At 48.5% G+C, this 25878-nt stretch overlaps 1 protein-coding gene across 1 annotated transcript in view; it reads right to left on the bottom strand.

Moving 5' to 3' along the window:
- Positions 1-560: 560 nt before the first annotated feature.
- tmem266 (transmembrane protein 266) overlaps positions 561-25878 on the bottom strand; it is a 42313-nt gene continuing 16995 nt past the window's right edge. The window contains exons 7-10 of the mRNA XM_033014820.1: positions 17814-17929; positions 11841-12033; positions 6236-6298; positions 561-2742 (exon numbers count right to left, since the gene is read on the bottom strand). Coding sequence (XP_032870711.1) covers positions 2135-2742; positions 6236-6298; positions 11841-12033; positions 17814-17929 — 980 coding nt within the window. The 3' untranslated portion in view covers positions 561-2134. The remainder of the gene's footprint in view (positions 2743-6235; positions 6299-11840; positions 12034-17813; positions 17930-25878) is intronic.

Genomic DNA, 25878 nt, shown 5'->3' with positions numbered 1-25878 from the left:
CAAAGGTGAATACACTACTCCAACTGTAGCCGTGAACATCCTATACAACTGTAACATAACGCCCCAAACCCAATTTACAAATAGTATCTTAGTGAAATAAGACCATTGGCACAACTGAAGTCAACTGTATGGAAATCAAGGAGTTGGAATGAGGAACTGCCGATGCTGGGATATCTCAGCAGATTGGGCAGCATATTTGGAGAACATGGATAGGTGACGTTTCAGGTTGGGATCCTTCTTCAGTCTGGAGATGGGTCAGGACCCAGAAACGTTACCTATCCATGTTCTCCAGGGACACAGCCTGACCTGCTGAGTTATGCCCCTGTCCCACTTAGGAAACCTGAACGGAAACCTCTGGAGACTTTGCGCCCCACCCAAGCTTTCCGAGCGGTTCCCGGAGGTTGCAGGTGGTTGCTGGAGGTTGCAGGTAGTGGAAGCAGGTAGGGAGACTGACAAAAACCTCCGGGAACTGCATGGAAACCTTGGCAAAGTCTCCTGAGGTTTCTGTTCAGGTTTCCTAAGTGGGACAGGGGCATTACTCCAGCACTTTGGGTTGTTTTTTTTGCATGGAAATGAAGATGGTCTCCATTTGCCATGCTGTATAACGCAAAGGCCAACATTGTACCTTGAATCTTGTTCCGCTTGAGTCAATCGACTAACTACTCTCCAAAAGGACAGGCAGGTTTTTAATGATAGCATGGACATTATTACTAATATATATTTCAAATCCATGCTCATTTAATTGAATTTAACTTCCCCAGCTGTGTGGTAGAAGTCATTTCTGGAACATGAGTCTAAACCTCTGGGTTACTAGATGAGAAAGTTGACCACCCCTTGACCATAACCCATGGTTGCATGATGTCTCTCTCCATGGTATTCCAACCCCATCATCAGACAGAGCAGTACATGGGGGAAAGACCAGGGAGGTCTTAGTTAAACATATTTTTGTGGGGAGCATTTTTTATTCTTTCTCGTTACTAGTTCATGACTAAATACCCAAATGGTAAATATTTGACAGCCGATGGGCTAACTGGAAGCAGGTGCATGACGCACCCCTATCTACCTGGTTGAAGAAAACTCTCCAAGGCAAAACTGGATTGTGTGCAAAACCATTAACACCAACACATTCTCTCCCACCTACTGAACGCATCTTGGCACTGCTGTGAACAGTGGTTTTAAAGCATTTCAGTGGCCAGTAGCCATCAGGCAACTAACACTGTGATGCATATAAACTAACACAAATGTTCCAAACTGCCTGGCAGCCAATAACATAAAGTTCACTTGCGTCACCAGCTGTCATCATCCTCCCACCATCGATTGCTCCACAGTTGTGTTTGAAGTTCGAGAATGATTTATCTTACAGTTACGTTGTGTGTGCAATCAACACTTTAAACAGAAGCAATTAGTTTCTCCTCCCTCCCCCGCCCCCCCTTCTCAATACCCAATATCTTGAATGGACGATTGAAAATTTCAAATGAAAGCATTCTGGCAATGCCCAAAATATCCCTTTGCCAAAATCTCTCCTTCCCTCCACATTCTTTTGTTCCCTTCACTGTCAAATCCCTCTGCGGCCAATTGTGAATCCTTGGGTTTGGAGAGTTGGGATCTGGTTTGGGATCAGCATGTGCGAGACCTGTACGGGCTATTTTTCCCCCAGAGGTTTTCTGGACGAACCCCTTTTGAAGTGGCAGAGAAGAGGCCAAGCAAGTCAAGTGCTTGTCATTGTGTTGCCATCAGGAGATGTGAGCTGGACAGGCACATGGATGTAGTGGGACTCGTTTCACTTTAGATACATTCATCGATGTGGGAGGTCATTGTGTCCATTTAGAAAAAAAAAATCTCTTTCGCTCACTGCTGCTGAACGCATCCCAGCAAGCACTTCCACCGACGTTCAGCACTGATATCACAAATAAAAAAAAATGTACGTACAAAAAAAAAAGGATTTGTGGATTCATCGTAACGTTTTGCGCCTACTCGGTATTTGAGCAAGACGATTCCTCCACATCCAGGCTTTCCCTGGCCTTCCACTTTCCTGGGGTCACTGAGTGAGGAGATAGTTCCCCATTGCTGATCCTTGGCTTTTGACAAGAGCAGGTCCAGAGAAACAAGAGCCTTGCTCTGAGCAGGGCGGGAACTACGACTCGGGTAGTCTGTTTGCCGTTGGTTCTAGGGACTCGAGGAGCCTGTACTTCTCATCCAGTGCAAGGTCATTGCCTTCGATCCGGATGACTGGCTTTGTTGGGTAGGCGTGGAGGAGATCTTGGTTTTTCTTGTTGCACAGGTTGATCCTGTGTCCCAGCTCTGGGCTGGCGTTGAGGGACCCGGGTAGACTGGGGGGCTTGAGATTGACTGGGTCCAGTCCTTTCTGAGTGAGGCAGGCATCCTCCGACAAGGTGGAGAGCAGTTGCCGCACGGTGCTGTCTGCCTCCGTGTTGTTCTGGTGATGAACCTCGGGCCTCTCCAGCACGTAACTCTCGGAGGAGGAGATCTCCCTGGTGGTGCTGCAGTCCGTGGAGGAGCCGAGGGTCGGGCTGCTGATGCTCTGGGCTTGGGTGGTGCTGCTGTCTATGGACCTGGAGGCACTGCCCGAGGCATCGCTCAGCGAGCTGCTCATGCACTCCATCTGAGCTGCCATCTCCACGCTCAGCAGGTCCGAAGAGGCGTTGGGAAGCAAGCTGGGAAGGTGGACATCGATGGCAGCCGTGGTGATGACATGGTGCCCGCCTTCTGGACCTGCCGCCTCTGCGGAGAATTAAGCAGGATCACCATCACAACATTACATCTCCAAGTCCTCAATTTTAGGCAGCAAGTTAGTTAAATGACAGGACTGATGGACCAGAGATTTGGACCTCTGATCCAGTGAGTGACACGGGAAACTTGGATCTAACACAGCAAATGAAATGTGAATTAATAAGATTTTTTTTTTCCGCCTTGTGGAGGAGTCACTGTGGTGGATGTTTGGAGATTGGTTTAACTTGGCGTCACGTTTGGCATGGACATTGTGGGCCGAAGGGCCTGTTCACGTGCTGCACTGATCTGTGTTCTATCTACTCCTGTAACTCGCTGCTTGGAAATGCAGTAACCATTTGCAGGACAGTAATTGCCCCCCTGGTGATGTTGGGTGCTGGTTGAAAGATGAATAATGGGTCTGGTTTTTGTAGGAAGTTCCCTACAAGAGGACCAGGAATGTTTGGGAATGGTCCGTCTGGAAAACGCCACTGGCTGCAAAAAGTCCTGACAACTTTTAAGGGCTTGGGCACGCTAGAGGCAGGAAACATCTTCCCGATGTTGGGGGAGTCCAGAATCAGTGGCCACAGTTTAAGAATAAGGAGTAAGCCATTTAGAACGGAGATGAGGAAACACTTTTTCCTCACAGAGAGTGGTGGGTCTGTGGAGTTCTCTGCCTCAGAGGGCGGTGGAGGCAGGTTCTCTGGATGCTTTCAAGAGAGAGCTAGATAGGGTTCTTAAAAATAGCAGAGTTAGGGGATATGGGGAGAAGGCAGGAACGGGGTACTGATTGTGGATGATCAGCCACGATCACATTGAATGGCGGTGCTGGCTCGAAGGGCTGAATGGCCTACTCCAGCGCCTATTGTCTACTGTAATATACCAGGAGAATGCCCCTGAATCCCTTCAGAAAACTTCCCATGGGTTGTTCCCATGTGCCTGAGGGGCTGGGCAGAACTTCTAAAAGATAGAACAACCTCCAGTTTAACTGGACTTAAATGTATCTTAGGTTATAACTTCATAAGTTCATGAGTCATAGGAGCAGAATTGGGTCATGCGGCCCATCGTTACACGAATAGGACAGGTTTGGAGGGATATGGACCAAATGTGGGCAGATGGGGCTAATGTTGGCTGGGACATGTTGGCCGGTGTGGGCAAGTTAGGCCGAAGGGCCTGTGTCCACCCTGTATGACTAAGTCTTCTATACCATTCAATCAAGACTAATCTATCTCTCCCTCCTAACCCCATTCTCCTGCCTTCTCCCCTTAACTCCAGACACCCGTACTAATCAAGAATGTATCTACCTCTGCCTTAAAAATATCCATTAACTTGGCCTCCACAGCCTTCTGTGGCAATGAATTCCATAGATTCACCATCCTCTGACAAAAGAAGTTAAGTTTGAGAAAGAACTGCAGATGCTGGAAAAATCGAAGGTAGACAAAAATGCTGGAGAAACTCAGCGGGTGAGGCAGCATCGATGGAGCGAAGGAATAGGTGACATTTCGGGTCGAGACCCTTAGACATAGACATAGAAAATAGGTACAGGAGTAGGCCATTCGGCCCTGCACCGCCATTCGATATGATCATGGCTGATCATCCAACTCAGTATCCCATCCCTGCCTTCTCTCCATACCCCCAGATCCCTTTAGCCACAAGGGCCACATCTAACTCCCTCTTAAATATAGCCAATGAACTGGCCTCAACTACCTTCTGTGGCAGAGAATTCCAGAGATTCACCACTCTGTGTGAAAAATGTTTTCCTCATCTCGGTCCTAAAAGATTTCCCCCATATCCTTAAACTGTGACCCCTTGTTCTGGACTTCCCCAACATCGGGAACAATCTTCCTGCATCTAGCCTGTCCAACCCCTTCTTCAGACTGGACCCGAAACGTCACCTATTCCTTCGCTCCATAGATGCTGCCTCACCCGCTGAGTTTCGCCAGCATTTTTGTCAACCTGCCTCACCGCCACTTCTGGCAGTGTGGTTCAGGCACCCACCACTCCCTGGCACATACTAGAGGAGGTGACACCCAAGAATGGCTGACTCCAAATTTTCTATATCCAGGTTTTTGAAGCCACAGGGTTCAATCTCGTGAGCCAAAGTGTTATCAGTGACGCAAGTCATACGGGAGATTACGTTTGATAAATAACCTGAAGATTGCAGTAGAATAATGATGCTGGGTGTACCAGGGGAGAATAAAACACAGTAATCTAATCAAACAACTCCAAAATGATTTATATATAGAATAATAGTTAGTAGACGTGATTACATCGCAATAATCCAATTAAGGGATTGTGAATCTGAGCATTAAATCAATAATGGTCATTTGGAACCAGAGATTAGATTACAATGTTGAAATTAGCCACCTCTGCTATTGTTCATTTCCTGGAGTTAGTGATTGTTTGGGATTAACTGGCCAATAAAAATGAAATTGAATGAATATCAGTTTCGGGTTGCAATGGGTGTTTTAGTTGGGTTTACAGAGACGGGCCTCTCTGCCCACTGAGTCCACGCCGACCAGCGATCACCCATTCACACAGATTCCATGTTGCCCCACGTTTGCAGTCCCCCCGCTGTACACTTTGTGTAATTTACAGAAGTCAATTCACCTACAACCCTGCACGTCTTTGGGATGGGGGGGTGGGGTGGGGGGGGGGGGGGGGGGTGGAGGAACTGGGGCATCCAGAGAATACCCACATGATCGCAGGGAAAACATGCGAACTCCACACGGACAGCACCGGAGGCCAGGATCGAACCTGGGTCTTTGTTCCTGTAAGACTTCAGCTCTGCCACGTGCCCCAAATTGGCGGCGAGGGTTGTGTGGGCTCGGTGAGGGTGGGGGATGTGTCGTAGACTGTGGGCGTGAGGGTGGGGTGGTGTGGGTGAGGTCGCCAACTTTCTCACTCCCAAATAAGGGCCAAAAGGTCAAAATGAGGGACAAATTCCCCACGGCAATTCGTTGACCGACTCTGGGTGGGTGAATGATGAGTTGGCCCGGGTGCTGGACTGTACACACAAAGCCCAGCCGGGGCGGGCCAGCTGAGGAGTTTTGGCCCGGGGGCCGCACGCAAAGTCCGGCGCCCCGTCCAACTCGTAAACCGATGATCGGCCGTGAGAAGGAGGGGTGGTGGTGGTGTCGGCGGTAATTGAAGGTCCGAAGGTCAGACAGCTGCCGACCGACCGACGGGGCCACGGGCGAGGCGCTGCTGCTGCTGCTGCTGCTGCACTCCATGGGCTGCACTATGTTGGGACGTGTGAGGCGGGGTCCGACCCGACAGTCCATTCGACCCGGGTAGTAGCAGTCAAATACGGGACAAGGGCGGTCCCGTACGGGACAAACCAATTTAGCCCAATATACGGGATGTCCCGGCTAATACGGGACGTCCCGGCTAATACGGGACAGTTGGCGACCCTAGGTGGGCTGGTGTTGGTCAGGGTGGGCTGGTGTTGGTCAGGGTGGGGGGGGGGGGGGGGGGGGGGGGGGGTGGGGGGTGACAGTGCACTCACCGCTGCTTGGCTCGCTGTAGTACTGGCTGATGTAATTGTTCATGTCATCCCTTGTGGCCGCTTCTGGAAAATAAGATGTGACAAGTGAAACACTCGGAGCGGTTCTCACTTTAACGGGGACTGGGAATCTTATGCTGGTAAACAGTCCTTTCACCTCCTGCCACTCGCTATCAGGATCATTCAATGTCAACCTCATCTGCTCTATAACTCAGCCACACACAAACTCCCCTGTATTCACCTTGCCTTGCCCTCAGGTTCCATTCCTAAGCCACCACTCTATTTGCTACATTTTTAAGGGCACATCACTGGCAGTAAACGTCTTATAACGCGCTGGGGATCCATAGTTTCCTTCCAACTCCAGAAGCCGTCTAAAGATTACAACCTAACCTTTAGTGAGACGCCCAAAATGTGTAGGAAGGAACTGCAGATGCTGGTTTGAATCGAAGATAGACACAAAATGTAACGCAGCGGAACAGGCAGCATCTCTGGAGAGAAGGATTGAGTCTGAAGAAGGGTCTCGACCCGAAACGTCACCCCTTCCATCTCTCCAGAGATGCTGCCAGTCTCGCTGAGATACTCCAGCAATTAATGTCTGTCTAAGTGAGGCACACCCTAACAGAATAAAAGGACGTACCTTTAGAATGGAGGCGAGGAGGAATTTCTTTAGCCAGACGATGGCGAATCTGTGGAATTCATTGCCACAGGCGGCTGTGGAGGCCAAGTCATTGGGTGTTATTATTGGGTAGCCCTGATGAGACCGCACCTGGAGTATTGTGTGCAATTTTGGTCTCCTAATTTGAAGAAGGACGTTAATGCTATTGAGGGAGCGCATCGTAGGTTCACCAGGTTAATTCCCGGGATGCCGAGACTTACGTATGATGAAAGAATGGGTCGACTGGGCTTGTATTCGCTGGAATTTAGAAGGATGAGAGGGTATTTGTATAGAAACCTATATACAATTCTTAGAGGATTGGTCAGGCTAGATGCAGGAAAAATATCCCTGATGTTGGGGGAGTCCAGAACCAGGGGCCACAGTTTAAGAATAAGGGGTAGGCTATTTAGGGCAGAGATGAGGAAAATCTTTTCCAACCCAGAGAGTTGTGAATCTGTGGAATTCTCTGCCACAGAAGGCAGTGGAGGCCAATTCACTGGATGTTTTCAAGAGTTGGATTTAGCTCTTGGGGCTGAGGGAATGAAGGATGGGGAAAAAGCAGGAACGGGGCACTGATTTTGGATGATCATCCATGATCATATTGATTGGCGATGCTGGCTCAAAGGGCCAAATGGACTTTTCCTGCACCGATTTTCTGTTTCTACGTGAGGCATAGATAGCGTAGGCAGTCAGAACCGTTTCCGCTGGGTAGAATAATCCAACATTAGAGGGCACAGCTATGAGGTGAGAGGGGGAACGTTGAATGGCGATGTGCAAGAATTTTTTTTAATACATAGACCAGTGTGGCCCTGTAATGCATTGGCAGGGATGGGGTGGAGGTAGATATAATAGTGGCATTAAATAAGCTTTTAGGCACATGGAGGTGCAAGGAATAGAGGGATATGGATCCTGTTCAGGCTGATGTGATCAGTTTAACTTGATATCATGGGGGGGGGGGGGGGGGAAACAAACGTTGTGGGCAGCACGGTGGAGCAGCGGCCTTACAGGGTCAGAGACCCCGGGTTCGATCCCAACTACGGGCGCTGCCTGTACGGAGTTTGTGCATTTTCTCCCCGTGACCTGCGTGGGTTTTCTCCGAGATCTTTGGTCCCCCCCCCCCCCCACCACCACAATCCAAAGACAAAGTGTGCGTGTGTGTGTCTGTGTGTGTGTGTCTGTCTGTCTGTGTGCGTGTGTGTGTGTGTGTCTGTGTGCGTGTGTGTGCGTGTGTGTGTCTGTCTGTGTCTGTCTGTGTCTGTGTGTGTCTGTGTGTGTGTGTCTGTGTGTGTGTGTCTGTCTGTGTGTGTGTGTGTGTGTGTGTGTGTGTGTGTGTCTGTGTGTGTCTGTGTGTGTGTGTCTGTCTGTGTGTGTGTGTGTGTGTGTGTGTGTCTGTGTCTGTGTGTGTGTGTGTGTGTGTCTGTGTGTGTGTCTCGAACTCGGTGGGCTGAAGGGCCTGTTTCCATGTTGTATCTCTAAACTAAACATTGTGGGCTGAAGGGCCTGTTCCTGTGCTGTACCGTTCTATGTTCTGTGACGGGGGGGGGGGGGGGGGGGAGATGTTTTTTTGGGGGGGGGGGGGGCTCAGCATTATAGCAGGCTCCCCGCAGTCGCTGTAACAATGTCCCCAGCACGGCCTGTGGCTGGCAGTGAGAGAGAGACACACACAGACGGATTCCCGGCCCACTTGCTCCTTTGTTCCAAAGCCCAAACCACTGAGCACTCTGTACCTGAAATCGCTGCACTCTAGAGATGGCAATCGAACCTGGCGTACTGTGCAAAAAGAACATAACTGTCTCATAGACACTTAAAAGCTTTTCCCGGCCCCTTGTTTCCCCCTCTAAATGCCGCCAGTCAGAAACGTGTACAGCGCTGACATCGCTGTTGGAAGGGCAGGCCTCGATCTAGCCGGAGGCAACTCTCAGGGACCCAGCTGAGGACATGCGAGACTGGCTGGGATGCACAAGATACTGCGTGTAAACAGATTCCGCGCTCCCCTTATCCATCATTCATGCCGCCCAACTTCCCATGTCATCCTTGCTGAATACACCGCTAGCCTTCCCCTTGAGTGGGCACTGAACGCGAGGGAGGGAGGAACACACAGAGAACAACAGCTGCTCTTCGAGTCGACCCTCTCCCTCTCTCCCGCCCACCGGTGGCTCTTTTGAATCTTAAGTATTTGTTCGAAGGGGCCGGTGTGAATCATTTATGCCGCGCATTCTTCGCTTCTGAATTATTCAGGCCATGAATTAAAAGGACGTGCGTTAATGCTGCTGCTGCTGCTGCTACTGAGCTGTGAGTCCCAATGTCCAGGTCTTTGCACTGAGCTCGATTCACAGTTACGCAGCGTCTGAACAGAAACAGGCCCATCGGCCCATCTCGTCCCTGCCGGCCAAGTGCCCCATCTACGCTAGTCCCACTTGTCCGGAGAAATGCTGGAGAAACTCTTCAAGGGGATCGCTGGTATCCGCGCTGTATCTCTAAATGAAACTAAAGATAAGGTAGACACAATTGCTGGAGAAACTCAGCGGGTGCGGCAGCATCTATGGAGCACCTACGTCCCGAAACGTTGCCTATTTCCTTCGCTCCATAGATGCTGCCGCACCTGCTGAGTTTCTCCAGCATTTATGTGTACCATGGATATGTCGGGACCCTTCAGCACCTCACCTCTCCATGTTCTCCAGAGATGCTGCCTGACCCGCTGAGGTTATGCCCCTGTCCCACTTAGGAAACCTGAACGGAAACCTCTGGAGACTTTGCGCCCCACCCAAGGTTTCCGTGCGGTTCCCGGAGGTTGCAGGTGGTTGCCGGAGGTTGCAGGTAGTGGAAGCAGGTAGGGAGACTGACAAAAACCTCCGGGAACCGCACGGAAACCTTGGGTGGAGCGCAAAGTCTCCAGAGGTTTCCGTTCAGGTTTCCTAAGTGGGACATTACTCCAGCACTTTGTGCATGTCTTTCCACAGACAGTTGTTCCCTGTCCAAGGTCCTGTAATGAGATCTCGGCATGAATAGCATCAACAGCAGCTCTGTCCGTTCTGTGTAGGAAGGAACTGCAGATGCCGGTTTAAACCGAAGATAGACACAAAATGCTGGGGTAACTCAGCGGGACAGGCAGCATCTTAGGAGGGAAGGAATGGGTGACGTTTCGGGTCGAGACCCTACTTCAGACTGCGCCACGATGCCACACCTAACCTCCATGTATATCTTTAACAACAATTGCATACTGGTAGCTGTTCCAAATAAAATCTGCACACTCTTTGGCCTGGAGTTAAAGGAAGTTTCAAGAGATGCTGGTTTTATGTGTATGCGATGAATGAACGCCACACTGACATATACTGTAACACACAACCATGTGATTCCTCAAATACTGCGATGGACTCTAATGTTCCTTCCTCAAAGTGTCTTAAGATCATGACTGATAGGAGTAGAATTAGGCCATTCGGCCCATAAAGTCTATTCTGCCATTCAATCATGGCTGATCTATCTCTCCCTCTCAACCCCCTTCTCACCCTGACACCCGTACTTATCAAGAATGTCAAGGCGTGAATGGAAAGATGCCTTTGGTGTAAATATATGTGGAGGAATGAGCTCTTTCCCACTATGATAGTGGATGTGGGGAGGATGCCTCCACTAGCGGGAGAGTCCAGGCGTAGCCTCAGAATTAAAGGATGTATCTCCTCTGAAGGAGATGAGGATGAATTATTTAGCCGGAGAGTGGTGAATCTGTGGAATTCATTTGCCACAGACGATATGGCACATAGTAATGGGAGGGTCTAGAACCAAAGGGGACAGCTTCAGAATAAAAGGGTTAGCCAGAGGGTGGTGAATCTGTGGAATTCATCGCTACAGACGATATCGGAGGCCAAATCATGAGGTTTTTTTGAAGCAGAGATTGATTAGTAAAGGTTTCAAAAATTATAGGGAGAAGGGAAAAATAGATTAGTCATGATCGAATGGTGGCGCAGATGTGATGGGTCGAATGGCCTAGTTCTGCTATATCCTGTGGTCTTTTAACTAGATGGTTTAGAATCCACCTTACCGTCTGGTTCAGCGTTTATTCCTCAAAGTGCAGGCAGATTCCAACCAAGTGAAGGGGCCCATGATCACATCGACATCACCGGGGGGTCACAGATCATCTTCCATCGCAATTAATTGCCTGTAAACTGGGGTGAATCACCCCCCCCCCCCCCCCCCATCTCCAAGTTGAAATGTTCATGATCTGAAAGCCCGAGGAGATGGTCAGAAGACCAGTGTGAAGAAGGGTCCCACCCTGACACAACATCTGTCAATTCCTCTCCCCAGATGCTGCCTGATCCAACGAGTTCCTCCAGGACTTTGTCCTTTTGCCAGTCAATATAGACAATAGACAATTGGTGCAGGAGTAGGCCATTTGGCCCTTCGAGCCAGCACCGCCATTCAATGTGATCATGGCTGATCATCCCCAATCAGTACCCCGTTCCTGCCTTCTCCCCCTATCCGCTATTTTTGAAAGTATCCAGAGAACCGGCCTCCACTGCCCTCTGAGGCAGAGACTTCCACAGACTCACAACTCTCTGTGAGGAAAAAGTGTTTCCTCGTCTCCGTTCTAAATGGCTTACCCCTTATTCTTAAACTGTGTGACCCCTGATTCTGGACTCCCCCAACATCGGGAACATGTTTCCTGCCTCTAGCGTGTCCAAACCCTTAACAATCTTAGGTACACAAAAATGCTGGAGAAACTCAGCGGGTGCAGCAGCATCTATGGAGTGAAGGAAATGGGCAACGTTTCGGGCCGAAAACCCTTCTTCAGACCTTAACAATCTTATATGTTTCAATATGTCCTGATCTACGTCACATTTGGTGGTGACTTAGAGATTCCCTTTGAAAACGCGATGTCAATGAATGACTTGAGTCAAGTCAAGTTTATTTGTCACATACACATACGAGATGTGCAGTGAAATGAAAAAAGGTGCTTACTTGGCGGTGGGTGGGGGCCGATGATGTTCTCGGGACCCTCGTCGTCGGACCCTCCCGCGGTCGATCCATCCACCACTTGAAACTTGTTGGTCTGCTTGTCCCACACATGGTGGATCTGCATTGCTGCCTCCCTCTCGGCAGCAAGGTCCAAGTCCTGCTGGGCAAGGTGGGCCCTCAGCTGCCTGATCTCGAACTGCGGAGGAGAAAGAACGGCAAGCTTACCCATCTGTGTGACACTCATGGAGGCCACCACCAGGAAGACTCACAGTCCAGTTTAGAGATACAGCACGGAAACATTGCCCCAACCAGCAATCCCCGCACACTAACACTATCCTACACACACACTAGGGGACAATTTGCACTTATACCAAGTATACAAACCCAAGCCAATTAATTAATCTATAAATCTGTACGTCTTTGGAGTGTGGGAGGAAACTGAACATCTCGGAGAAAACCCACACGGTCACGGGGAGAACGTACAAACTCCGTACAGACAGCACCCGTAGTCGGGATCAAACCCATGTCTCTGGCGCTGTGAGGCAGCAACTCTACTGCTGTGCCAACATGCCGCCCATTAGTTGTGCCCTCAACCCATTAGTTGGGAAGGGACCCGTCACAGGGTATTAGTCACAGTCAGGTTGGTCGAGCGGGCTAAGGGGCCGAGTTCCCATCATGTTCATCACTAGAGGTGTGGGTTCGAATCCCACTCCTGACGGTCAGATATTTCTCCACGATGAAAGGTTTAGCGATGGCCGGATAGCTGGAGTTTGTGCACGGCAAGGATCCACAAACTAAAGAAGGGTCTCAACCCGAACCATCACCCATTCCTTCTCTCCAGAGATGCTGCCTGTCCCGCTGAGTGACCCCAGCTTTTTGTGTCTGTCTTCGGTGTAAGCCAGCATCTGCAGTTCCTTCCTGCACACCACAATCACATAATCAGATTGCTGGAAAATAAATTGCCTGAAGAACAAGGGTAGAGTGGGAGATCAGGAATTCTTTCGATCCTCGGAGGTGAGATCTCAGCAGGATCACCGTCTCCAATGTCACTGGTGCTGAGATGTGCGTTCGAGTTTGGTAAGGAGATGCACGTCACAGAAACATGCCCAATGGCCCCTCAATCTGCCCTGTATCTAATCTGCCTCCTGCATCTCACATCTATCCCTAATCCCCAGGCACACACCAGAAATCTGGGCTGTTCAGAGTTGGCCAATTTACCCACCGACCCAAATGCCATTGAGATATGAGAAGTAACAGGAGTAGATCCACACATTAACAAGAGAGGACTTCCTAACAAAGATTGTTAAGGGTTTGGATATGCTAGAGGCAGGAAACATGTTCCCCATGTTGGGGGAGTCCAGAACCAGGGGCCACACACAGTTTAAGAATAAGGTGTAAGCCATTTAGAACGGAGACGAGGAAACACTTTTTCTCACAGAGAGTGGTGAGTCTGTGGAATTCTCTGCCTCAGAGGCCGGTGGAGGCAGGTTCTCTGGATGCTTTAAAGAGAGAGCTAGATAGGGCTCTTAAAGATACCGGAGTCAGGAGATATGGGGAGAAAAGGCAGGAACGGGGTACTGATTGGGGATGATCAGCCATGATCACATTGAATGGCGGTGCTGGCTCGAAGGGCCGAATGGCCTCCTCCTGCACCTATTGTCTATCGTCTATTGTCAAACTCTAGTACAGTGAACCCTTGGAATAATGGACCATGGGGGGGGGGGGAGAATTTTGTGTCTATCTCGGGTTGAGGAGAAAACTTTGTCCAGCCAACAGCCCAGGTTCAGTCAACTCACAGTGGCAACTCACTGCCCTCTGCTGTCTGCCCGCTGTAGTGCAACCACCACAACACCAAGATTGCCCGCAAGCCTCAAGAGCAATGTACTCAATGGGAGGACCTCAGCGGGTGCAGCAGCATCTATGGAGCGTCGGGGTGCCCTCTGCTCTCTTCTGATAGCCTGATGGAGGAGGTGATCTAATCACGACGGCAATGAATAGGGTGAATGCACAGAATATTTCCCCCAGAGTAGGGGAATCAAGAACCAGAGGACATAGGTTTAAGGTGAGAGGGGCAAAAATGAATAAGAACCCGAGGGGCAACATTTACCACACACAGGGTGGTGGGTGTATGGTACAAGTTGCCAGAGGAGATAGTTGGGGCAGGAATTATAACAACATGTAAAAAATATTTGGACAGGTACATGCATCAGAAAGGTTGAGGGATATGTGCCAAAAGGGACTTGTGTACATGTTGGTATCTTGGTTGGCATAGACTAGAAGGGCTGAAGGGCCTGCTTCCGTGCTGTATGATTCTATGACTCTAGCAGCCCATAAAGAGGTTACACATACCAACTTAGCCATATTTCTCAGGAGCCCCACCCTATCAATATAACCTGCCATTACCTTTCCATTCACTGTATCTCTGCCACTTCTCTCAACATCTGCTATTCATTTATGATTGTCCTGGGTACCAACATATAGCGAAAACTTTACCTTGCCTTCTATCCGACTAAATCACACCACACACAAATAGACCAGGTGGAATAAAAGAGAAAGAGCGCAGAATATACAGGAAAGTGCAGATTAAAAAAAGTGCAGGAGCCGCAACAAGGTAGATTGGGAGATGGCGAAGACATTGCTACATGCAAGTTTGCTCTGGCTGTGGTACATCATTCTGAACAGAATGGTCAATCTAGACCAGGTAGAGCAAAAGAGGAAGAGTGCTGAATATAATGTTTCAACTACAAGAAAGTGCAGATTTTTTAAAAAAGTGCAGGAGCTGCAACAAGGTAGATTGGGAGATGGGGAAGACTTTGCTACATGCAAGTTCACTCTGGCCGTGGTACATCATTCTGAAAGTCTACAGGGAAGTAGGGCAGTGTGTGCTGTTGTGCGAGGTGACAATGAACAGAACAAGAGTTAGTCTTTGTTCGACTTGTCCCTGTGTTCACAAGACTGAAGTTGGCTGCAGGCCCAGACGATGCAATCTAAGATGCGACTGCAATGAGAGCCTCTAAGTGCACTTTAATAGCAGCTCTGGGTCACTAATTGCTTTGCTACGTATTCCCAGGATCAACACCTACATCAGCGGGCCAGGACAACTCACTTAACATCTGTTTTCTGTCTCCAGGCTCCGCTCTCCGATCTTGCCAACGCAGCCAATGCAGCAACAAGTGATTTTATTTCCTGTTTACATCTGTACAGGGATTGCCGTTGGCTAAACCACTTCCCCACGGCACTCTCCTGCAGTAACATTGGTCCCATCTTTGTGCATTTAGTGCCAGATTTGCACTTCAACCCCATTTCCTGACAAATTGTAGCCAATTGGGGAATTGGAATGGCCGCTTCCAGTTGCTTTCGTTTTTAAGTTTTCGAGACGCAGCGCGGGAAACCGGCCCTTCGGCCCAACAAGTCCGTGCCGACCAGCGATCCCCGCACGTTAACACTATCCTACACACACAAGGGACAATTTACATTTATACCAAGCCAATTAACCTGCAAACCCTGCACGTCTTTGGAGTGTGGGAGGAAAACGGAGATCCCGGAGAAAACCCACAGGGGGGAGAACGTACAAACTCCGTACAGACAGCACCCGTAGTTGGGATCGAACCTGGGTCTCTGGCGCTGTAAGCCCTTGTGAGGCAACGACTCTCACGCCGTGCTGCTATTAATCTTTGTGCCGCAATACAAGTTCTAAAATTTTGATAATCTCATTTTAAAATCTAGTTTTTAACTTTTAATCTTTAACTGTAACATTATAAACATTTGAAAATCTATTTCTTAACTTTTTAAAATCTATTTCTTAACTTTTTTAAATCTATTTCTTAACTTTTTTAAATCTATTTCTTAACTTTTTAAAATCTATTTCTTAACTTTTTAAAATCTATTTCTTAACTTTTTAAAATCTATTTCTTAACTTTTTTATATCTATTTCTTAACTTTTTTTTAATCTATTTCTTAACTTGAACAAAATTTTAACTTAAAAAAAAAGTTATCTTTTAACTTTAAAAACTTTAACTATAGTTTTTAACTTTTAAAAATTAATTTTTAAAATCTGGTTATTAATTTTATCGAGGTGCCCAGGACACTGATCCAACGCATACCGTTGCAAAAAAAAGCACTGGTCCCATGCCTGGTATCTTAGTCCTGGCATTGCTGGCATCTTAGTCCCGTCGGATCAGCATGCTGCCTCTGCGGAGTTTGCACCCACTGTGAACCAACCGGCTGTGTTTATTTATTAAGCCGTTCCCGGCCATTGACACCTGGCGACCACCTTCTCCCTCAATGCCCCCTGCAGAGGTCACACTGCTGTCTCTGAGTTGGGAAGCTGTGGATTCAAGTCTCTCTCCTGAGGTTGGAGCCCAGATTGGGGGGCAGAGGGGGGGAGATGCTGCCCGCTTGGCTCTCCGATGAGATCTCAAAGCAAAGCTCCATCTGTTGCCATTGCTGCCCTTTGATAGATGCCAGGGCACGAGTTCAAAGCTGGGCGGCACGGTGGCGCAGCGGTAGAGTTGCTGCTTTACAGCGCTAGGGGCCCGGGTTCGATCCTGACTACGGGTGCTGTCTGTATGGAGTTTGCACGTTGACTGCAATTGTCCCTGTGACCTGCGTGGGTTTTTCAGCTTCTTCCCACACTCCAAAGACGTAGAGGTTTGTAGGTTAATTGGCTTGGCATAAGTGTAGATTGTCCCTAGTGTGTGTAGGATAGTGCTAGTGTGTGTAGGATAGTGCTAGTGTGTGTAGGATAGTGCTAGTGTGTGTAGGATAGTGCTAGTGTGTGTAGGCTAGTGCTAGTGTGTGCAGGATAGTGCTAGTGTGTGTAGGATAGTGCTAGTGTGTGTAGGATAGTGCTAGTGTGTGTAGGCTAGTGCTAGTGTGTGCAGGATAGTGCTAGTGTGTGTAGGATAGTGCTAGTGTGTGTAGGATAGTGCTAGTGTGTGTAGGATAGTGCTAGTGTGTGTGGGATAGTGCTAGTGTGTGTAGGATAGTGCTAGTGTGTGTAGGATAGTGCTAGTGTGTGTAGGATAGTGCTAGTGTGTGTGGGATAGTGCTAGTGTGTGTAGGATAGTGCTAGTGTGTGTAGGATAGTGCTAGTGTGTGTAGGATAGTGCTAGTGTGTGTAGGATAGTGCTAGTGTGTGTAGGATAGTGCTAGTGTGTGTAGGATAGTGCTAGTGTGTGCAGGATAGTGCTAGTGTGTGCAGGATAGTGCTAGTGTGTGCAGGATAGTGCTAGTGTGTGCAGGATAGTGCTAGTGTGTGCAGGATAGTGCTAGTATGTGTAGGATAGTGCTAGTGTGTGCAGGATAGTGCTAGTGTGTGTAGGATAGTGCTAGTGTGTGTAGGATAGTGCTAGTGTGTGTAGGATAGTGCCAGTGTGTGTAGGATAGTGCTAGTGTGCGGGGATCGCTGGTCGGTATGTACTCGGTGGGCTGAAGGGCCTGTTTCCGCGCTGTGTGTCTCTCAACTAAAATAAAACAAAATATGCGGGAGCTGCTTGGTATCTCGAGACTCATGTCTGCCTCCCAGTGGAGACACAAGGAACTGCAAAGACAGGTTTACCAAAATTGGCAGCTCAGTGGGTCAGGCAGCATCTCTGGAGGCCATGGGTAAGCGATGTTTATCCATGGTCATCCATGTTTATCCATGGTGCAGCAGCAACTATGGAGCGAAGGAAATAGGCAACGTTTTGGGCCGAAACCCTTTGGGTTTCGACCCGAAACGTTGCCTATTTCCTTTGGGTTTCGGCCCGAAACGTTGCCTATTTCCTTCGCTCCATAGATGCTGCTGCACCCGCTGGGTTTCTCCAGCATTTTTGTCTACCTTCGATTTTCCAGCATCTGCACAGTTCTTCTTAAGCACTCCCTGGAGAGAAGGAATGGGTGACGTTTCGGGTCGAGACCCTTCTTCAGACTGATTGTGTGTGTGTGTGTGGTGTGGGTTTGGCTGACGGCACTCGCTGCCCCCGCCCCACTCACCGCCTGCTCCTGGCAGATCTGCGTCAGACGCTCCAGCTGGTCCTCACGAACCTGCTTGGCCTTCTCGTATTGCTGGACCACCATCTCCAGCTCCACTTTGACCGGCAGCACGTAAGCTGAAAGAATGAAAGAGGGCGACAGCGTTGGTGGCGTGTCGAGGAGACTAGTCAAAGCAGGGTGGTAGTTTTAGTTTCGTGATACAGCGCGGAAACAGGCCCTTCGGCCCACCGAGTCCGCGCCGACCAGCGATCCCCGCGTTCCACACACACCAGGGACTAGTTACATTTTATACCAAAGCCAATTAACCTACAAACCTGTACGTGTGGGAGGAAACCGAAGATCTCCGAGAGAACCCACGCGCAGGTCACAAGGAGAACGTGCAAACTCTGTACAGACAGCGCTCCGCGGAATGACGCCTCTCGGCCAAGATCCAGCTCCTCCTCTCACCCGCAGAGAATCACTACGGCACAGGAGACCATTCGGCCCATCGTCCCTGCTGCCATTTCGCAAAAGGAATCTGATACCACGTTCCCTGAAACCCTTTGTTATTGCCACCGTTGAACTTTTTTCCCAGTATCCACGTGGATGACGTCTGCCTGGTAACGGCCATGCTGGGGGGGGGGGGGGGGGGGAGGGGGGGGGGTGGAAGGGGAAAGGGGAAAAGGGGGTGAGGGAGAGGGGGGGATGAAAGCGTTCACTCCCTTTGTTCACTTGACAACCATCTGCAAACCAGGAACCAAGTTCAAGTGAGTTTATTGTCATGTGTCCCTGTATAGGACAATGAAATTCTTGCTTTGCTTCAGCACACAGAACATAGTAGGCATTTACTACAGAACAGATCAGTGTGTCCATATAACCATGATATAAATATATACACACATGAATAAATAAACTGGTAAAGTGCAAATAACAGAAAGTGGTTATTAATAATCAGAGTTTTGTCCGAGCCAGGTTTAATAGCCTGATGGCTGTGGGGAAGTAGCTATTCCTGAACCTGGTTGTTGCAGTCTTCAGGCTCCTGTACCTTCTACCTGAAGGTAGTGGGGAGATGAGTGTGTGGCCAGGATGGTGTGGGTCTTTGATGATACTGCCAGCCTTTTTGAGGCAGCGACTCGGGTCTTTGAGATTGTGGGGGGAAACCAGAGCACCCGGAGAAAACCCACTCGGTCACAGAGAGAATGTGCAACTACCAGTGGTCAGGATCGAGCCGGGGTCTCTAGCGCTGTGAGGCAGCAGCTCTACCTGCTGCGCCACCGACGTATTCAAATGATCTTTCCCCTCATTCATTAAACTAATTGTCCGCTCTGATTTGAACCCTGGACCCACTTGAATCTGGGCTCAGCGCCAGACACCCGGGTTCGATCCCGCCCTCGGGTGCTGTCTGTGTGGAGTTTGCACGTTTTCCCTGCGACCATGTAGTTTCCTCCCACATCCCAAATGTATGTGAGTCTGTAGATTAATTGGCCCTCTGTAAAATATAGGAACTGGACGGGGAAAGTGGGATTAATATAGCACAAGTGTGAACAATTGATCGATGGTTGGCCTGGACTCAATAGGCCGAAGGGCCTTTTTTTCCCGTGCTGGATCTCTAAACTAAACTAAAGTTACAAGGTGTAGTTGTCATTGATGAATCCTGCCACCAGAGGGAGACCTTGTACAGGTTCTGCTGGCATATCGGGATTAATTTCGACGTAGACCTTTGCTGCTAAAGGGCCTGTCCCACTTTCCCGAATGTTTCAGGAATTCTCCCGAGTTCTCAAACTCGCAGAATGTTCGTAACGAGTCCGTTACGAACATTCTGCGGGTTTGAAAACTCGGGAGAATTCGTGCAATTCAAGAATTTCATTGTCCTATCAGGGACACATGACAATAAACTCACTTGAACTTGACTTGACAATTCTCTGCCACAGAAGGTAGTTGAGGCCACAGTTCATTGGCTATATTTAAGAGGGAGTTAGATGTGGCCCTTGTGGCTAAAGGGATCAGGGGGTATGGAGAGAAGGCAGGTACAGGATACTGAGTTGGATGACCAGTCATGATCATATTGAATGGCGGTGCAGGCTCGAAGGGCCGAATGGCCTACTATTTTCTATGTTTCTATAAATAATTTCTAAACATTATCGTTAGATGTAGATGGCCAAAGCACCCATACTTCTTCGTAGATACTTCTCCAACAACTGACTCATTTCATTCCTTTAGCTGGAAGTATTTAGGTTTATTATTATCAAGTGCAAAATATTTATTAATATAAGTTTTTAGTTGATAGAATTTTACTGAGTTATGAAATCACATTTGTGATCGCAATTTATAAGCATAAAATAAGCATAAATAATTTATAAGCATCTGCATAAAAAGTCATTAACTCTTTTTCGCGTTTTTCGTTTCTAAGGGTCTCTCTTGATCACTCTCCCACGCACTTACTACCCTATCTAACTCTCTTTACTTTTCTTTTTAAAGTTTAAAATATGAAGTGGTACAGGAAATGTATTCTGTTATTTTTGGCTTATATCATTGTAATGTACACTACTTCTAATAAATTTAAAAAAAAAGTAATTAAAAAAACTGATTTAATGTTTTACAGTGAAAAGTTTACATGCTCGCCAAGCAGATCAGATAATACCACATATAAACACAATTAAATCAGACTCGTGTACAATAGGTAGAGCAAAGGGGAAGATACAGAGAGAAGAACTGCTAGGGGAGAAGATGGAGAAGATGAAAGTGGATCCATCACTGGTACTGTGGTGTTTGGATTACCTTTCCCTCAGACCACAGTACGTGCGCCTACAGAACAATGTCTCAAGCACCATCTTGAGCAGCACAGGGGCTCCACAAGGAACTGTGCTGGCTCCGTTCCTGTTTACTATCTACACCGCGGATCTCCAATATAACACCAACAGCTGCTTTTTGCAGAAATTTTCGGATGACACAGCTGTTGTCGGCCTCATCAAAGGGGGCAATGAGGAGGAGTATAGAGACATAATAAGTAACTTTGTGGAGTGGAGTGCACACAATAACCTCCATCTTAACACCACAAAAACCAAGGAGATAGTTGTGGACTTCAGGAGGGGGAGGAGGAGGACTCAAGCAACACCAATCACCATTAAGGGCACTGAGGTGGAGGTGGTCGCTAACCACAGGTACCTTGGGGTGCAGCTTGACAGTGAGCTGGACTGGAAGTGTCATATGGAGGCGGTGTACAGGAAGGGACAAAGTCGACTGTATTTTTTAAGGAGGCTGAGGTCATTTAACATCTGCCAACCCCTACTGTGCAGTGTCTACCATTCAGTGGTGGCCAGTGCTCTGTTTTTTGCTGTGGCCTGTTGGGGAGATGGCGCCCGCATAGCGGACAAAAACAGACTGGACAAGCTGATCAGGAAGGCCGGCTCAGTGGTCGGGGCTGAGCAACAAACGGTCCAGCAGGTGGCAGAGGCCAGAACTCTGAACAAACTGGGTTCAATAATGACCAACCCCACTCACCCACTCCATGCCCTGAAGGTGATCAAGAGCAGCATCTTCAGTCAGAGACTGATTGCACCAATGTGCAAAACTGAGAGACATAGGAAGTCTTGTATACCAGCTGCTATAAGGTTATATAATGCGCATAAATAACTGCACTTTTTTTTCATTCATTGTATTTTAACTTGTATTTTAACTTGTATTTAACTGTAGTATGGAAGCTATTTGAGGAAATGTGTGGTGTTATGTCTGTCTTGAAGCTGTCGTGGCACTGTAATTTCCTGTAAAGGATTATTAAAGGTATAATCAATCAATCAAGAATATAGATCTCGGTATTGTGGTGCATCAGTTAGACTTTGGACTGTCCAGATTCATCGAGGAAACAGGCACTTTGGCCCACTGAGTCCGCACCGACCAGCGATCCCCGTACACTAGCACTATCCTACACACTGGGCACAATTTACAATTTTACCGAGGCCAATTCACCGACAAGACTTGTACGTCTTCGGGATGTGGGAGGGAAGCAGAGCACCCGGTGGGAAACCCACACGGTCACGGGCAGAACGTGCAAACTCCACACAGGCAGCACCCGAGGTCAAGATCGAACCCGGCTCTCTGGCGCAGCGAGACAGCAACACTGAATGGCTCTCTCTGTAACTCAGAGATGTTTTACTTCAGAGATGATAGTTCAGTGTTACGCTCCGCTTTCGAAAAATAAGAATTTGAAATTGTCGTCGAAATTGATTAATTCTTAAACTAGATACAAAAACGGCATAGTAAATGTCAATGATATTCCACTTGCTCCTAATGAACAGGTCCAACGCTGATTAGCAGACAAGGCCACAGATGCAGCCGTTCCACCGTTGAACTGTTTGTGAAAACACCGTTCAATGGGGATCCGCGCAGAATAATCTACATTAATGCAATCAAGAGGATTAGAAGTGAGTTATTTTTGCTCAGTAAGATGCTGCTGTTTGCTCACCCCCACAGTCTCGTTAGATGGGAGAGGATTAAACACAAAGGAGATGCTGCTGCATTTATATAACCACCCTTTGCGTCCCAAAGACTGGGAGGAAAAGGGGGGGCTTTGATTGCTGCAGTGTAGCATACAACAAAACAATGGCCCTGCACTGGAATAGCATCAGAATTAAAGGACAAAGGTAGACACAAAATGCTGGAGTAACTCAGCGGGAAAGGGAGTATCTCTGGGTGATGTTTCGGGTCTCTGAAATTTTATCTCTGTCTGCTTCATTGTCACCTTCTCCTATGATCTAACAATGATCTATTCTAAATTTTCCTTGAGCTGCATCCCCTTTAATGTCTCGTTTTCACACCTTACACTTCCTTATCTCTGTGTCTCCCTCTCCCCGGACTCTGAGGCTGAAGAAGGGTCTATAGACACAAAATGCTGGTGTAACTCAGCGGGACAGGGGAGAAGGAACGAATGGGTGACGTTTCCGCTCGAGACCCTTCTTCAAACCCTTCTCAGTTTGGAGGAGGGTCTCGACCCGTAATGGCGCCCATTCATTCCTTGATGCTGCCTGTCCCGCTGAGTTACTCCAGCATTTTGTGCCTATATTTAAGGTTCTCCGCACTGCATGCTGACGTACGTTTGGATGTTTGGGAAACATGTGGATTGGTGCCAGGGTTGAATGTCCAGAGGAGACTCAACGGGCTGAATGGCCTAATTCTGCTCCCATGTCTTATGGTCAAATAGCCTGCCGATGCTCAGTGCTGTGTGAAGAACCTCCACCCTTGCACTGCAGAAGTCAGCACCTCCTCTAATTAAAGAGCAAGTCCACTTCTAATCATTCACTCAACAATGCCGCAAGATTGCTGATGTTCATCATGAACTCATTACTTCGTTACTAGCCGTGAAATCAGGAACAGTGTGTGTGACTGTCCAATTGATTATCAGATACAGAAACACACAGCCATGAGGTTTATTTCCCCCACTGTAAACCTGCCAGTCAATTGGCACTAGATTGTGGCCACCTCGGTCTGCAAACATTGCTGTCATCTCACTATCTATATTTGTTTAGCTCTGGGGCTAGTTCTTAACTGCAACAGTCACGGGATGTTTCTGCAGCAGAGCTAATGCCACCAGTATAAACAAGGGTGAGTCGCACCCTGGCCACTCCCTCTTCTCCCCTCTCCCATCGGGCAAAAATGACAGAAGTGTGAAAACGCACACCTCCACATTCAGGGACAGTGTATTCCCGGCTGTTATCAGGAAACCGAACCACCCTACCAACAACTAGCGAGCAATGCTGAACTACTATCTACCTCTTTGGAGACCCTCGGATTATCTTTGATCGGACTTTATCTTGGACTAAAAGTGTTATTCCCTTTATCATGTATCTGTACACGATGAATGGTTCAATTGTAATCATGTATTGTTGTAGTAAATGCCTACTATCCGCCTACGCCGCATCTGTTCCCAGGATGAGACATTTCATACCAGGGCATAGGAAATGTCCTCGTTCTTCAGGGAACGGGGATTCCCCTCCGCCACCATAGATGAAGCTCACACCAGGGTCTCATCCATACCCCGTAATACTGCTCTCTCTCCCCATCCCCGCACTCGCAACAAGGGCAGAGTCCCTCTGGTCCTCACCTTTCACCCCACCAGCCGGCAAATACAACACATAATCCTCCGCCATTTCCGCCACCTCCAACGTGACCCCACCACTCACCACATCTTCCCATCTCCCCCCATGTCTGCCTTCCACAAAGACCGCTCCCTCCGCAACTCCCTCGTCAATTCTTCCCTTCCCTCCCGCACCACCCCCTCCCCGGGCACTTTCCATTGCAACCGCAAGAAATGCCTGTCCCTTCACCTCCCCCCTCGACTCCATTCAAGGACCCAAGCAGTCTTTCCAGGTGTGACAAAGGTTCACCTGTATCTCCTCCAACCTCATCTACTGCATCTGCTGCTCTAGATGTCAGCTGATTTACATCGGGGAGACTAAGCGTAGGTTGGGCGATCGTTTCGCCGAACACCTCCGCTCAGTCCGCAATAACCAACCTGACCTCCCGGTGGCTCAGCACTTCAACTCCCCCTCCCATTCCCAATCCGACCTCTCTGTCCTGGGTCTCCTCCATTGCCAGAGTGAGCACCAGCGGAAATTGGAGGAACAGCACCTCATATTCCGTCTGGGGACCTAGCGTCCGGATGGCATTAACATTGAATTCTCCCAATTTTGCTAGTCCTTGCTGTCTCCTCCCCTTCCTTAACCCTCTAGCTGTCTCCTCCCACCCTCCCACCCGCCCGCCCTCGGGCTCCTCCTCCTCCTCCTCCTCCCCCTTTTTCCTTCCTTCTCCCCCCCACCCTCCATCAGTCTGAAGAAGGGTTTTGGCCCGAAACGTCGCCTATTTCCTTCGCTCCATAGATGCTGCTGCACCCGCTGAGTTTCTCCAGCAATTTTGTGTACCTACTATGTTCTGTTGTGCTGAAGCAAAGCAAGAATTTCATGGTCCTATCAGGGACACATGACAATAAACTCACTTGAACTTGAACTTGTATTTCCGCTGACTGGTTAGCCCGCAACAAAAGCTTTTCACTGTACCTCGGATAAACTAAACTCAACATTGGTGTTGGAACAAGGATGGATGCGTTGGCCGCTGATAGCAAGAGTCTCTGCTTGTGTCTTGGAGCAGAGCAAGGTTGTGTTTGAGTCTGAAGAAGGAACACATGGCCACTACAGCACCAGGCACTCGCGGTGAAAAGATTCCTATGAAATCTTTCCCCCTCAGACCTTAAATTTCAAGTTCAAGTTCACATGTATTTGTGGTATTATCTTACATGTGATAGCATGCAAAACCAATTAAGGTACAGTGGAATTTGAATTACAATAGACAATTGACAATAGGTGCAGGAGTAGGCCATTTGGCCTTTCGAGCCAAATGGCTGATCATCCCCATATCAGTACCCCGTTCCTGCCTTCTCCCCATATCCCTTGACTCCGCTATTTTTAAGAGCCCTATCTAGCTCTCTCTTGAAAGCATCCAGAGAACCGGCCTCCACCGCCCTCTGAGGCAGAGAATTGCACAGACTCACCACTCTCTGTGGAAAAAAAGTGTTTCCTCGTCTCCGTTCTAAATGGCTTAATCCTTATTCTTAAACTGTGGCCCCTGGTTCTGGACTCCTCCAACATCTGGAACATGTTTCCTGCCTCTAGTGTGTCCAAACCCTTAATAATCTTATATGTGTCAATGAGATACCCTCTCATCCTTCTAAACTCCAGAGTGTACAAGCCCAGCTGCACCATTCTCACAGCATATGACAGTCTCGCCATCCCGGGAATTAACCTTGTAAACCTACGCTGCACTCCCTCAATAGCAAGAATGTCCTTCCTCAAATTAGGGGACCAAAACTGCACACAATACTCCAGGTGTGGCCTCACTAGGGCTCTGTACAACTGCAGAAGGACCTCTTTGCTCCTATATTCAATTCCTCTTGTTATAAAGGCCAACATGCCATTCGCTTTCTTCACTGCCTGCTGTGCCTGCATGCTTACTTTCATAGACTGATGTACAAGGACCCCCAGATCCCGTTGTACTTCCCCTTTTCCCAACTTGACGCCATTTAGATAGTAATCTGCCT

This window comes from Amblyraja radiata, chromosome X, assembly GCF_010909765.2.
Source record: "Amblyraja radiata isolate CabotCenter1 chromosome X, sAmbRad1.1.pri, whole genome shotgun sequence".
In the NCBI taxonomy this organism is placed as follows: domain Eukaryota; kingdom Metazoa; phylum Chordata; class Chondrichthyes; order Rajiformes; family Rajidae; genus Amblyraja; species Amblyraja radiata.
Note: the sequence above shows the minus strand (reverse complement) of the source record. Positions and strands in the feature narration are given on the sequence as shown.